At 38.0% G+C, this 14194-nt stretch overlaps 2 protein-coding genes across 3 annotated transcripts in view; both read right to left on the bottom strand.

Moving 5' to 3' along the window:
- Positions 1-3070: 3070 nt before the first annotated feature.
- On the bottom strand, positions 3071-9074 carry ATP5MG (ATP synthase membrane subunit g). Of its 2 annotated transcripts, XM_063093958.1 has the most exons (4): positions 8941-9039; positions 5601-5647; positions 4547-4707; positions 3071-3269 (listed from the first exon to the last, which is right to left on the bottom strand). In XM_063093958.1, the coding sequence occupies exons 2-4, from the start codon at positions 5632-5634 to the stop codon at positions 3171-3173; spliced, it is 294 nt and encodes a 97-aa protein (XP_062950028.1). In that variant the 5' UTR covers positions 5635-5647; positions 8941-9039; the 3' UTR covers positions 3071-3170. The 2 variants fall into 2 exon arrangements, with proteins under 2 accessions (XP_062950028.1, XP_062950027.1); XM_063093957.1 differs by lacking the exon at positions 5601-5647 and having other exon boundaries at positions 8941-9074.
- Positions 9075-11160: 2086 nt separating this feature from the next.
- The window catches only part of UBE4A (ubiquitination factor E4A), a 29792-nt gene continuing 26758 nt past the window's right edge, over positions 11161-14194 (bottom strand). The window contains exon 20 of the mRNA XM_063093918.1: positions 11161-14122. Coding sequence (XP_062949988.1) covers positions 13993-14122 — 130 coding nt within the window. The 3' untranslated portion in view covers positions 11161-13992. The remainder of the gene's footprint in view (positions 14123-14194) is intronic.

Genomic DNA, 14194 nt, shown 5'->3' with positions numbered 1-14194 from the left:
ACAACAGTGAGCACAATTGAACCAATTCATGCCTTGGTAGAAGTAAAAACCATACTAATTAGGAAATAGTAAGAAGTCCTACAAAGCTAATCTCACCTTATGTAAGATTAGGGAGGCTGACATCTGATGGGACAATAAATCTTAAATAACTTGGTAGTAGGGCAAAGCAAGACTGAGAATATAAGGAAAGTACTACAAATGGAACTGTGGAAATATAAAGCAGCAAGCTCTATAAAGTTGTCATGAGTAGTTAGAGCATAGACTACTACCTGTGCTCATTGCCTGGGCCCAACTTGTTCTGCCACCACTTATTACTCATGGGATACTAGCCAAGCTGTTTAGTTTCTGCTGCTCAATTCCTGACTTGTCAAATAGGTGTATCATTTATGCATGTGCCTCAGATGAAAGTAGAGGGTTAACTGAGATAGCTGGTGCAAGTGCTTTGAAAATGTAAAAGTGCCTTACAAATATGAAATATTTAAAAAGAAACAAAATATATTGACATATCCTTAGAAATCAGGGCAGAAGAAATACTTGGGTATTTGAGAGATGAGTGGAAAAAAACAGAGAAACTTATCCAAGGATAACAATACTGAGATGTATAAAACAATTAAATATGCAGTGTGGCCCGTTTTACATTAGTTTTGAAATGATGACAGCCTCAACAAAAAGCCTTTGTTGTTTATTGACACTAAAACTGAACTTATTTTTATAGATAGTGGTTTCCTATGATTAGGAATCATACCTTTGGACAACAGTGACTGATATTTGTGTAACTGGCTTGGACTTTTAACAACTGTAATCGCCCCTCTCCTCATGATGCCCACTACTAAATGAGTATCTGTATTTTCATATACGGAGAAAAGTGTAGGGCCGTATGCACTCTTACATGCACCCATGCATGTTTCTATCCTAGCTTTTGTTACATGGAATTGAAATTGCCTGCTGATTTAAGACTATGCAAACTATCTGAGGGCAGAGATCAGTGTCTTGTCAAAAATCTTTCAGTGGCTTTCCATTCACTGTCTTTAATGTAGTCCAATCCTTAATATGACATAAAAGGCACTTCATGGTCTGGTCCCCATTATCTCTGGCTTTACCTCTCACCACTCTCCTCTATCTGGTGATTCAGACACAATGTCTTTTAGGACCTCTAATGTGCCAGACCTTCTCTACTTAGTAGCTTTTGCACAGGCTGTTCCATTTGCTCAATATACCTTGCTCCATTCTGCTTACTCTCATGGTTTACTTTAGATACTACCTCCTCTGACAACCTGCCTTGAACCCCCTTCTCAAGTCTGGATTAGCATCTTTCAAGCAAACCATCCACTTCCCCTATTTTAGCACTTGTCATGTTATAATTGCATGCTTAATTGCCTGTCTCATCAGACCAAGCTCTGTGAAACTTGTTCATGTTTCTACCATGTAGTGTCTGGAATTTAGGAAGTGCACAATAAACAGCTGAGTTACACTAAAGTTGACAGTGGCAAACACTTGGTATACACAAATTCAGTGAAAGATAGCCTGAACAGTTCTCTAGGAGACAAGGCATTTGGGATTGGAAAAGGCAAAAATAAACAACCCTGAAGTCAATGGCTACTTCAAGGAGCCTACTGCTATTTCAACCTACAAAAATTCCGTACATGCACTTTTGGCCACAGGGGAGATCAGAAGAGTGCTGTATGGCAACGGAGGAGGAAGTAGCAGTGAAGTGAGTAGTAAATGTTTATTTTGGGGACTTTCTGGTGTGACCATGTGGTTAAAAAAGTCACATTACATGTTATGAATCAACTAGGTTGATTCTAATTAGTGCTAGTTGATCTCATACCTCTGTTTTTTTCTGGTTAATTTTCTTATGAACTGTATGAAACAGAGCAATTCATATAGATCACCAATACTGTAGAAGTCAATATCTTTGCAGTCTTTTGCTATGCATATTTTTAAGTTACCGAATACTTTTTGAAGAGGTAGTTTCAGTTTTGACCACCTGTGGTTATTGCAGAATCAGTAAGTTAGGCATTACTTCACATTTCAGAAGAGTAGCAGTGTCTATGGAGATTTTCTTGCCTATCACTTAGAAAAGCTGGGCCCTTTATTACGCTAAAGCAGCAGTGGTCTAAAAGGGTAAATTTGGGATTGACTGGATAAAGGTTGAACACTATTAAAGGATTAATACTATACTGTGAGTTATAATGCTTTTACAATAAATATGCAACTATATTTGGTTATCATCAGCTGGCACTGCACATTTTGCTGTGGATGCAAGAGAGTAACAATGGATTTAGAAACACACCAATGAGCCAACTAAGGGCTGTACGATTCCCAGGAAAATCCAATGAATGATCAGTCTCTCCTGTATCCTCAATAAAATGGCTCAAGAAGGCAGAATGATACTAATCATTTCTATTTATTTCAGGACATAATATACTACTTAGACCCATGGATGACACTTAGTTCTGACCCTGTTTAAGTATCTGTAGGTTATTTTATTTTTGCAAAGACAGGTTCTAAAAACCATAAAACCAGACAGATTAATAACACCTATCAAAATTAGATTTAAAATGTAGGTCATGGCTCTGTCCTACTGTTAAAGACGTTACAAAGATACACACTTAAAATACCATCCTGCTATTTTCTGTTGAGGAGGCTATATGCAAGTTGACAGGAGGGACCCCAACATTTAGAGACATAGCTGTGTCAAAAGAGCCTATAATTCTAGTAAAGAGAAGCAATCCAAATTTTATTCTTTATAACTAATGATATGATTTATCTACATCACTTCAGGACACAGTATTACTATTTCTCCTACTGTAGCAAGTTCTAGTTTTCTCAAGACCTTTCCCTTGACTTTTCTGAATCTTAAATATCATGTATTTCAAACCTTAAAATTAAAATGTTTCCTCATATATTCATGTACTAGGTTGATATATTCACATATATCCTTTCCAATTTCAAGCTAAACAGACATTAATTTTAGAGCTCTATTAACATATCAAAGCAAAAGACAACTCAAATTAGTATCAAGAGAAAGTTTGACATTTTATGTAGTACCTGATAGAGAAAACATTGATTTTTGACACATCTTATTTTATTCAGATAGCAGTTTGATCACACATGGTCCATGAACACTCAGAAAAAGTCAAATATAATCAGGTGTTCAAGATTGGTCTTCAAACATTATAGCCAATGATGCCACGTTTGCCTATGATCTCTCCGATATAAAACCACATCCACACCTCAGTGGCCACCAAACCATTCAGCACAGCTTCCTGAAAAAAGAAGCACAAATTTTAAGGTACCTATTTTTTTTTTTTTTTTACATTTAAAACTATTCTTTTCCAGGATTACATGACAGAGAATATAAGGATGCTATTCAAACTAGTTGGCAGATTTAGTCAAAGTTGAGAATTACCGATGTTAACTTTGTTCAACTACTAAGAACCCTTGAACTTTTAATTTTGTAAGGTAAGTAGTCCAGAGCTTATAAATTCTTTCAAAGCATTCTTTAGACCTGAACTGACTTAACCCTTTCATTATTAGTTTATGAGACACTTTATGAGCCCTAAAACAACCCACATCCTGCAAATAGCTAACACATTTAGACAGGGCATTTCATATGAAAGGATGGCTATAGGAAGGTGAAATCTCTGAACAGACATTTCTGTCTGGCCAAAGAAAATCTGTTAAAAGAAAAAGGGCTCTGTCTACTCCTTTAGATATAATTTTTATTCATTTACTATTTGCTTAACTCTTTCCAAGTATTCAGTACTTGGTTTCACAAATTAACATTTTATTGCCTTGAAGACAAAAAAATACACACAAGGTTCTAGAAAGCACTGTTTCATGCAAGCAAAAATATGGATCTTGAAGCTCTAGTTGGAAAAAAAAATACCTTTCCATAAGAAAAATGGGCCTTTTCCTTTTAGTACTTTTGGAAGTGAATTTTCCCCTTCAAATTAGATCAGAAATTATGGAAGTCTTCTGAAAAATAACCTTATTTCCCAGGATGCAGGTGCTAAAGCCAGCAATTATTTAATTAGGCCTTTTGTACTTGTATCAAACAATGAACTTAAAAACCAAGTACCAATTCTTATAATCCGTAGATTTTATCTTCACACAATTCAATAAGCCAGGTTTTGGTATTTTTATCCTCCATATAAGTGTTGGCTTCCTGACTGTGATACAGCTCAAGAGATGTTTTGGCTGAACTGGGATACAGACAAAAAAAAAAGTACAGAATCAGCAAAGTAAGCCATCATATTTTAGTATACTAGCCAAAACAGGAAAGGATAAAAAAAGTTTCCCAGTAAAAATGTTCACTTTTTTTTGCTATAGTATAAGACTACTAGGAAACTAAGACATAAAATACCCAGATGACAAAACAGAAAAGTAAATATCTTCCTCAGCAGTCAAGAAAGAGATTATCTTTCATTATGTTGGAATCAGCCTCACTGGAAAATACATACATTAATCAAAACAATCAGAAAAATCCCAACGGGAGAAGTTTTCTGTTATGCACATACGTTTTTATTTAGCCCATAGTTACCTTAACTGTGAGCTGTTTAAAGCTACCAGTTTGAGCACTATTTACTACTTTTTTCAGGCTCTGAATAGCTGTAGGGATCTCAGCAGGGGTTGGAGGAGTCAGCTCAACCTTGGCATAGTACCAAAATGTGGCCAATCGAGGCTTCGAGTAAGTCACAGCAGCTGGAAAACAAAACAAAACAAAACAAAAAAACCAGGATGAACTCACTAGAGACCAAAAGAAGCAGATGTGTGGGCTGGACACAAATATTTATTCATGCATTACATTCATTCACGGCTTGTACCAAATGTGCACCCGGTGTGAAAAGTCAAAGCTGCTCCCTGGTAACAAGAAGCTTTTAAAGATGCAGAACACCTGTGTCACAAGGACATTCAATCAGGCAGGAAGCTATAAGCACATGACTTCACTAGTGGCCAGATAGTACTATTATTTGATTTATGAATGCCGGATCTAGTTAATTGTAAAGTTACTAGAAGCTGGATTTTAAAATAAGAAAACTGGCTGGCCTGGCTGGTTAAGTCAGTTGGTTAGAGTGCAGCCTTATAACACCAAGGTCAGGGTTTGGATCCCTGTACAGTTCAGCTGCCAAAAACAAACAAAAACAACAACAAGATAACAGCAGCAATTTATTCGTATTTTCTTGGTAAATAGACTGAAAACTTTGGAGGGAAGAGGCACCAAAAGGAGGGAAGGAGCTATGTAGAATGGCACCCTTAAGAATAAGATTTAAAAAAAAAATACTGAGATTAAAACTTCACAGTATAGGTGACAAATCCAGATGGAATGAGACCAGTTAGTACCCATTTTTGGTATCCTCATCAATATGTGCTGGATTAAATCTTTCTTTAACTGAAGCACAGCTGTTTTTTTCAAAAACACCACAAATAATAAAAGTAAAACCTACATGTACTGTTAAGAGCAGCCCAAACTAGAATTTATTAGTAAAGGTATTTACTATTTCAAGAAAAGAGATCCTTAAAACAAACCACGGTAGATGTGAGACTATGGTAGTGATTTCAGCAAGAGAAAGACATTTATTATAAAAAAAAATTACACGTTAACGCCAAGGTCAAGGGTTTGTATCCCATTACTGGCCAGCAGCTGGGGAAAACAAAAAAACAAACAAGAAAAAGATAATAAAAATAGCATGAATGCATGAACATCCATAAAGTGTCTATTGTTCAAAGACGGATAACCCAAGGCTCTTGGTGCTTTTCCTATTATTAACTGCCTGTTATTTGGGTATTTTACTATTCTTAGAATTATTCTCTTATCCGCTGTGTTTGGGGCCAGGGTAAATCTTAAGCAGACACAAAGTTCTAAGAGATAGTTCTAAATACAACTGCCAACACCTGTAAGATGGGGCAATCAAAAAGTACAAAGTCTTATGGAACAGTCAACCAACTGTCTTTAAAATTATATTAAACACACGGATATTTCATTCTCTTAAAAAAAAATCAGTACACTGTACATAAATACTATTTTAGTTGGTATATTTGTTTCTCAAGGGGTACAGGTTAAAAAGTTTGAAACTGCTTTACGTGTTTACAAGAGATGAACAAAACATAATTAAATGAATGTCATGATGGGAGCCAGGTTTTTTACTGAAGGAGACGGAAGTTACAGGTAAGCAAGAAAAGAAGTAAGAATAAACCCTATGGTGCTGGATTAGAGTTGGAGACATCCATATGAACTCATGTTTAGCTTAATACATATACAGATGGACAGATACAGAAACAGTCCCATATATGCATGTACATACATGGACTAGTATGTGCAGGTACATGCACACACGCACATGCACACACACACAGACATATGTATGTAGATATATAACTAAATCCCTGTCCACTGAGAGGACCTAGAAGCAATGATATTCTAGTAGCAAGGAACACATCCATCATCTAGATGTTAGTTTCTAAATTCCATTGTCCAAGAAAAGGAACTAGGGCTCCTTGGAGAAATGGCTGATTCTAAAGTTGGGGCAGGGAAAATACGAGTCTGAAGCCTCCTCGTGTAGTACCAGAAGGTAAGAGGGCATGTCAAAGGGACAGAGGTGCCAACCTGAAAGAGCTTCCAATGGCCAAGAATGGAACAATTTCGCCAAGAAATAACATAGTATTGGATATATGAAGTATGAAATAAATGCACGAGTCCATACAATAAATGACTGAACAAATAAATGAAGTTGAGACAAATCTTCCTCACAGAAGAATTCTATTTAATTTATGTAGATACTCCCTCCTACAGGAGATGGAATCCCCAATTGTAACCTCCCCCACCCCCCCACCCCCCAATGGGCTAGACTTAGTTACCTCCTTCTAAAGAATAGAGTATGGAAAGAGAAAAATAGTAACTTTACAGTGGAGGAACCTATCAAACACTACGTTAAACAAGTAATTCAAGCTTGTATCACCAGTGATGTTATACATGAGTATCACATACCTACAGATATGTGATTAGGGCACCTCATCTCTGTGGTATTCTTTTTCAAATTCCATAGCTCCACCAGTGAGAAAGGTGTTGTAAAAAAAAAAAAAAAATCCATAGGATACCTAGATAGACACCTCAAGACTGCCAAGGTCTTAAAAGATAAGGAAAGACTGGGAAACTGACACAGAGCAGAGGAGACGGGGGAGACATGATAACTAAATGCAATGTGGTGTTCTGGATTGGACCCTGGAACTGAAAGAGATTAATGAAAAAACTGGTGAAACCTAAATAAAGCTTAGAGTGCAGTTAAGGGGAGAAAAAAATCAGACTCTATAATATTTCTGGAAAAAACTGATGACAAAATTACTTATTTCCATGAGCTTTTTTGTCCTCCAGGGGAATGAACAGATATAGTCTGTAGTTTTCATTAAATATTTAACATTCACATTTAATACTCTGACCTATATTATAAAGCAAAATATATTTCCACTTTATATAAATTTTATTTTAATTCTGGTCCCAGTTGAGTCCTCCTTTCTGAGTACTTTTGGAAGAATAACAAGTTATCTTTCAATTATTCACAATAATAGAGAAAAGGGTTTATATGTTTCATACAAAAAACTATTTTGATATTTACTTTCTTTTTGGATTTTATCACTAAAATTAGTTTGCAATTCCCTAACATTCACCGTCTAAAAGATGTGAAAACCATGCTAGGGGAAAAGATCCACTTGAAATATTAAACTTCGTGCCTCAAATTAACCACAAAGTCCGAAGATTGAAGCCTCTAAGGCTTTTCTTTTTTTTGTTTATGTAAAACTGTAGAGCTTTATAACAGAAACTTTGATGATCTTAGTAAAGTAAAAGTTGCAAACCTAAGAAATTCTTTGGGAAAAAGTGTGAAATGTCTCACTAGCAGACTGGGGTTTTGTAGGAGAATCAAGTATTTATAATATCTGGCACTGTAAAGGCTTCAACAACTCATTGCTTTGATGGTAATGGAGGGAAGGGAGAAGAGAATGAACAAGAAAATTCCAATCAGTGAAATAGATTCAAAAACATTACATGTACTTTTTGAAAGTCTGCTTTCTACTCACATTTCATAATTAAATCTGAACAAAGGCTATTTGGAGATCTGACCTCCAACCACTTACAATATAGCTCATCTAGTGAAGAAACTTTCATCAATTTAACTCACCTCACTTCAGGAATAAAACGCCTAGCTTGCTATTCAAAAGACAACTGAAATATTTACTGACAGAATAGACTAGTAGTATTCAAGGCTGTAACTATTCAGAGTTGTTCTGAAATACAATGGTCTACCAGTGAGGTTCTTCAAACTGAACAAATTCCACAAATGCTAAGCTATAATAAAGTTTACTGTTTAACAGAACCCCTTTCTATGGTTACTGGGGCAGGGATACTCATCCACCTCCTCCAATTCCACCTAAAATTTCTCTCGGATTAAAGCGCACGTATCTCAGAATCCGGCCAGGACAGAAAGCAAAGTCAACGTTCAAAAGCTCATCCATCCTTAAACATCTCTGTTGACTTCCAAATAGCCCACTGAGAACCAGACCACCTGGTGAAGCCGAATTTAGGTACTTCCACACGTTTCCTTCCTTTTCTAACTCTCCTAATGGAGCCATTCCTTCCAAATTCCTGTTCTTAGGATCTAAGGGGGTATAATGCGGCAGCTGCCAGGCAATTCCGTCCTCCCTTCACACTACTTGTCTTCACTGTTAGAATTCAGGAACTTCTAGAAGTACAGAGAATCCAAGCTGCAGACCAGGCAAGGGGAAGACTAGAGGAGAACTGCAAATCTGCCAGCTGCTCCCTCCACCTTCGGGCCCCGGCTCCCGCATGCCCCTCCGTCACTGCAGCTCGCTTCCTCCTCTCAGGCCCTCGCAGGCTTCTCCGCTGCCCGTGTACCCGCCTCGGTAGTCTCACACCGCGCTCACCGTTCACCAGCGCAGGGGCCTTCTCCGCGAGGTTACGGACAAATTGGGCCATAGTTCTAGGCTAGAAAGCCCGTCGTCCCGAACGGCCGGCTGAATGTCACCTCCCGGAAGGACCCGTGGCAGGACCCCGTCCCTCTTCTAAGGTCAGGCCGCCTCTTTCTGAGCCGGGCCAAGATACTTAAGTGCTCTACGATCTTTGCGGAATACGGTCGGTCAATTAATTTTGTTGAGCCACTGAGGTGAAACTGGATATAAACAGATGAGATTAGAGGACAAGTGAAGAATAATGGGATTCCGCAGTCGAACAGGCATTTCTTGGGGCAGCTACTCGTGGAGGCCCGGAAGGCCCGCCAGGCGAGGAAATGCGCTTGCGCCCTGAGCCTCCTGTGTTTTTCTTGGCGCTGACCTCCACTTTTTCGCGTAGGGTGCTTTCGCAGCGTTTCTGACAGAACATGGGAAGTCAGGTCTAGAAGGCGTCCCTGAGATTCTCCTAGACCAACACGATAGTTTTACAGACTCAGAGATGGTCCGAGGCCAAACAGAGTTATGGGTCGAGCAGGCACCACACGAGCTGTCACCGGATTCACCCCATTGCCTTTCTTTAGCAGATCTTTTATCTTTTGTATTCCGTCTCCCCCGCATCCTGTGTCAGGATTGGAATCCAATTCCCCTCATTCCCTAACCAGCCACAGAAGCTATGCAAATATGACGAACAAAATCGCATTTATTGAGGGCCTCCAGTATGCCAGGCATTCTGGAATTTAAAGAAAGCCTGTGTATTAGGTACTGTCCCCATTGAGAATGGGATTAATAAGTGGCCATATAGCTAGAGAGTGGCAGAGTTGGGATCTGAAGAGATTGCAATGTGAACACGGGGCATCAGTATCAGTTAGACATGGTGCTGATCTGGGAAGACTAGAGGAGGAAAACTTTGAGTTGATGTATAAGAAAATAGCTATATACTACAGAGGACTGAAACATTTCTTTCCTTCCTTCCCTCCCTCTCACCCTCTTTCCTTCCCTTCCTCCCTCCCCTCCTCCCATTTGGCAGCCGGCCTATAGGGGGACCCGAACCCTTGACCTTGGTGTTATCAATACCACACTCTAACCAACTGAGTAACCGGCCACCCCTGAAACGTTAGTTTAATATGACCGGAAGAAAAGATATATGTAGGAAAGTGGCATTTGATGAGAACAGAACTGTAAGTTAATGTATCCTAGGGAAACCTGAACAGAAGTAAAATTCTGATTGATGGAATGGTTAGAAGGGTGGAAAGAAAAATTAGAAGTGATATCAAGGAACTAAGAGCTTTTGAATGAAGGAGTGATTCAGCTGCCCCAGATACTGGACAGAAGTCAAATTAAGCATGGAAAAGTTAATTTAGCAATATGGAAATCTTTGACATTAACTAGAGCAGTTTCAAAATATTAGGATAGAAGCCAGAATGAACGGATGAAGAAATATGGCTGTAAAAGAATACAAGTCAGAAAACCAAAGGGGGATGTGGAACTCAAGGGAGAAAATGAAGAGAGAAGACAAGAGGGATTGACAAGAGCCCTGATGAGGCAAGAAAGAAGGTGGAGAAATTAGCCTGTGAATGCTGTGGACCTTTTTCCACAGATAAGGTGATGGAAAAGAAGTTTGAAACTGGAGACTCTTTTGTCTTTATCTTCCCAGTGAAGTAGAAGGCAAGGTCACCTAACTGTGAAGAGTAAATGGGAAGGTGGGAGAGAATTTGAGGAAAGAGGTTAAAATTTGGAATAGCTGTTGAAGTTAAGGACACACAGAAGGGTTGGGCGATGTTAGAGACAAGTTTGTGGTTGCGCCACTCTGAATTTTGTTTGTTTTGTTTTTAAAATCCTGTATCTTGGATATGGGAATGGAGGGGAATGGCTAGGTTAATCTAGGCTGACGTCGTGAATGGCAGGGGTATAGAAACAACGGGAAAGAAAAGGGACCACTGACAGCAAATAATTAAAAGACCTGTGGTTTAGGCCAGGTAAGGAAGAAAAACGAAGCCAAAAGGGAGCTCATTAGGAAAAAACATGCCCTGAGATCCATTTTCTGAGAGTAACCCCAGCATCCCCTCTGGAGGCCTGGTAAGACAGGTTAGGCCAACCAGGTCACACACCTTTGATACTACTTACCTAAAAGTTTTAGAGGGATTACTGAATGTGTCACTAGCTTTTAGTACTGTAATAAAGTGATAACAAAGGTCGTTAAGTCAGGTGTTCATTTATTAAATACATGTTTTGAAAAAACACCCCCAGGCAAGTTTGACAAGAAGGAGCCTTCTTGGAATGTTTCAAAATACAGTTATGTTGATCAAGCTTTACTTCAATCAACTTTTTTGTTGATTTGTTCTTCATTTTGTTTCTAGGTTCTTTTCCTGTTTAGCAGTTAGAGCATGTGCATTATTTCCTCACATGACTTCATGACATCAACAAAGCAGCATCAGCCTCTGGCTTGTAAAGGCATCCAGTAGACTTATGCTCTGTGCAATAGCTACTTAGCAACCAGCCTCAAATAAAGTAATGAAGCCTTTGTAGAGCATGATACCAAATAGCAACTGATACCTTCACCTGCACCATTAAAAAACCTTTAAAGTTTCCTTCAGTTTTCATATATCCACTAAAAACTATATTAAAAAAAAACAACAAAAAACCTTAGACCGGTTGATAAAACCTACTTAAATAATTTTCCAAGTTTAGTATTATCCTCTTGGTAAGTTATGAGCAATACCAGAGCTGGTTAAAGAGTCTTCATTTTCCTATCGTAGTCTAGCAAAGCCAACACATAACACCAGATACGTCAGAAAGTCTGCTTTAATAGATTTGGAGCTCCTTCTGCGTTCCAGAGAAAATACCTCTTATTTTTCAAAGTCTCATTTTTTGGATGTCCTTAAATTACTTCACAGAAAGAAAAAAGGCACAGAGGACACTTGGTTTCCTTACCAATAGTGGTCTTACACTACGCACTTGCCTTTGTGATGGATTTAAAGATATTCAGTAGCATTAATGGTGCCATAGCCATCCATAAAAAATTTCAGGAAAAGAATTAAAAAAAAAAAAAAAAAAAAAAAAGCTTGCCAGAAAAGGCTTACAATCTGAAGGCTAAATCAGAAGTAGAACACAGATACAGACACTAACGGCAGTATAGAGGTTGTTAAATAGAAAGCTGCTGGGAACAGCTGCCTTCTGAGGTTTTGTGCCATTTCCTTTAATTTTCTCCTGCAAAACTGTTTTTTCCTCCACTTCTTTTTAAAATGAAAACATCCTACAAAATTGGGTTTGGGAGATAATTGCAGGTAGGTAGAAGCTTATTTTATACACAGTTCATTCTCAGAAAGGGAAAGGATAATAAATATGAAATGAAACTCATTTTAAGAAAATAAATCCTGTCAACCCATGCCTTAAAGGCCCAGGGAGTGCACTGAATTAATCTTACATTCTGGAATTTGCAGAAGTTTCCTAGACTTCCTTTTTCATTTATAAGCACAGCAATAGGCAACACCTACTTTACATCTAAGGTGGGAGGCCCTCTCTGATTTGAGGTTCTCCAGCTGATATCATCAAAAACACATCAAGGACTGCTTATAGCAACTTGTGTTGGAATACTGTAAAACTACCATCTTATTTGAAAGAGGCCATGGTTAACAATGATAACTGCTAGAGGAAGCAATAAGTCCTACTTCTAGATCATATCACTTTCTTGTCACTTATATCTCTGGGCTTAGATGGACAGTGATATAAAGATAGTTTGTAGGGGAATGTACCTCACCTAGTATGTTAAGCAGCACAACTGAGTAAGAAGCTCCGCTCAACTTGTAAAAGTGGGGTCCATCCACCTACCAACTACACAGGATTAAGTGGATGTTTAAAGTGGCTTGTGGACAAGATTGTGCTCAAATTCCTACTTTATTAATTGATAACCTAAGGCTGAGTTAGAAGCAGGTCTTCAAAGTCAGATCACAAGCCTGAACAAACATTAACTATATATATTTTATAGTTTCAGAATTTTATTTGTCTAGAATGAGTACGTTAGTAAACATGACCACACACTATATATAGTGGAAGAGACAATATAAAGTGGTACTCAGTTTACGCTAGACCAATATAAAAAAGCACATGGTATGTGTGTGTGTGTATACAGAGATATACTGTCGAAATTAGTGTCTTAAAATATTTTTCATGGTTACAATATTTGCTGCCTAATTCTTCTACTCAGGCCTAGTCCTTGTAGCAACAGATTTTCATAAGAGAAGGGCTCGACAGCCTCCTATCTATTCTCACCCTAGAATTTTTTGAACAAAGTGTCAAAACTTCAAGTTTGTCCTACCAATCCTCATAAAAAGACTGTAGAGCTAAATTTTCAGTGGTGACAACACCATGGGAGAGTGTTTGGCTGTGATGGTAACTTTGAGTTACAAGATAATGAAAAATTAAGAGCTACCAATAGAAGGTGCATAAGATTCCTTTTTTAAAAATCACATCTATCACCTTATTCAAAAATCTAAATAAACATCAAGGTATCTGCTTTTATGTGAAAAGTTATTCTGTGTCATTACAGAGCTGTAACAAGGAGAAGGGCTTAAGTCCAGATCATGAGGACTAGTAATACACAGGATAACAGAGGATTTTCTGATGATATCAGCTGTCACTGAAATACATGACATTGTATACTGAAAAGCAGTCCTCACCAAAAATGTTTGAGCAGTACTTGGAAGAGAAATAATAAGGTGGCAGGAAGTTATAGGAATACAATTTAAAGTAGAAAAAGGAAGAAGAAAGAACAGGAAGAGAGAACAAAGGGTGAAAATTAACAATGATTTCTAAACTTGGTGATGTTATAATGAGTATAATTTCCTGCAAGCTAGGGGAGCGTTGTCAAGGTCTTAGGAATCTTAATTACCATAATTTGAGCAAGAGCAATTCTCTAATTTAGTAAAAGAAAAAAAAAAAAAAAAAAAAGGATCAGAAAGAAAGAAATCACAAAATTGTTTATCTACACTCTGGGGTTTGTTTTTGGTTCACTGGTTTAGTTCACAGTATTTATTCAAGTTGCTCCTTTTGCTGCTGTTTCCTCTCTGCCAGCCACCGTTGGATTTTTTCTTTTAGTTCTGTATTTGGCCGGATCTGGTCCATGGTGAGGGGACTACGGTTAAAGGGATCTGTTTGGTCACTGGGACAAAGAGAGAAAGGGAAATGGGTTATTTCCATAAGTTCTAACATCCTAAGTAAAAAATAGAACACC

The sequence above is a fragment of the Cynocephalus volans genome, chromosome 4 (assembly GCF_027409185.1).
Source record: "Cynocephalus volans isolate mCynVol1 chromosome 4, mCynVol1.pri, whole genome shotgun sequence".
Classification (NCBI taxonomy): domain Eukaryota; kingdom Metazoa; phylum Chordata; class Mammalia; order Dermoptera; family Cynocephalidae; genus Cynocephalus; species Cynocephalus volans.
The sequence above is the reverse complement of the archived record's forward strand: the minus strand, read 5'-3'. Positions and strand labels throughout refer to the sequence as shown.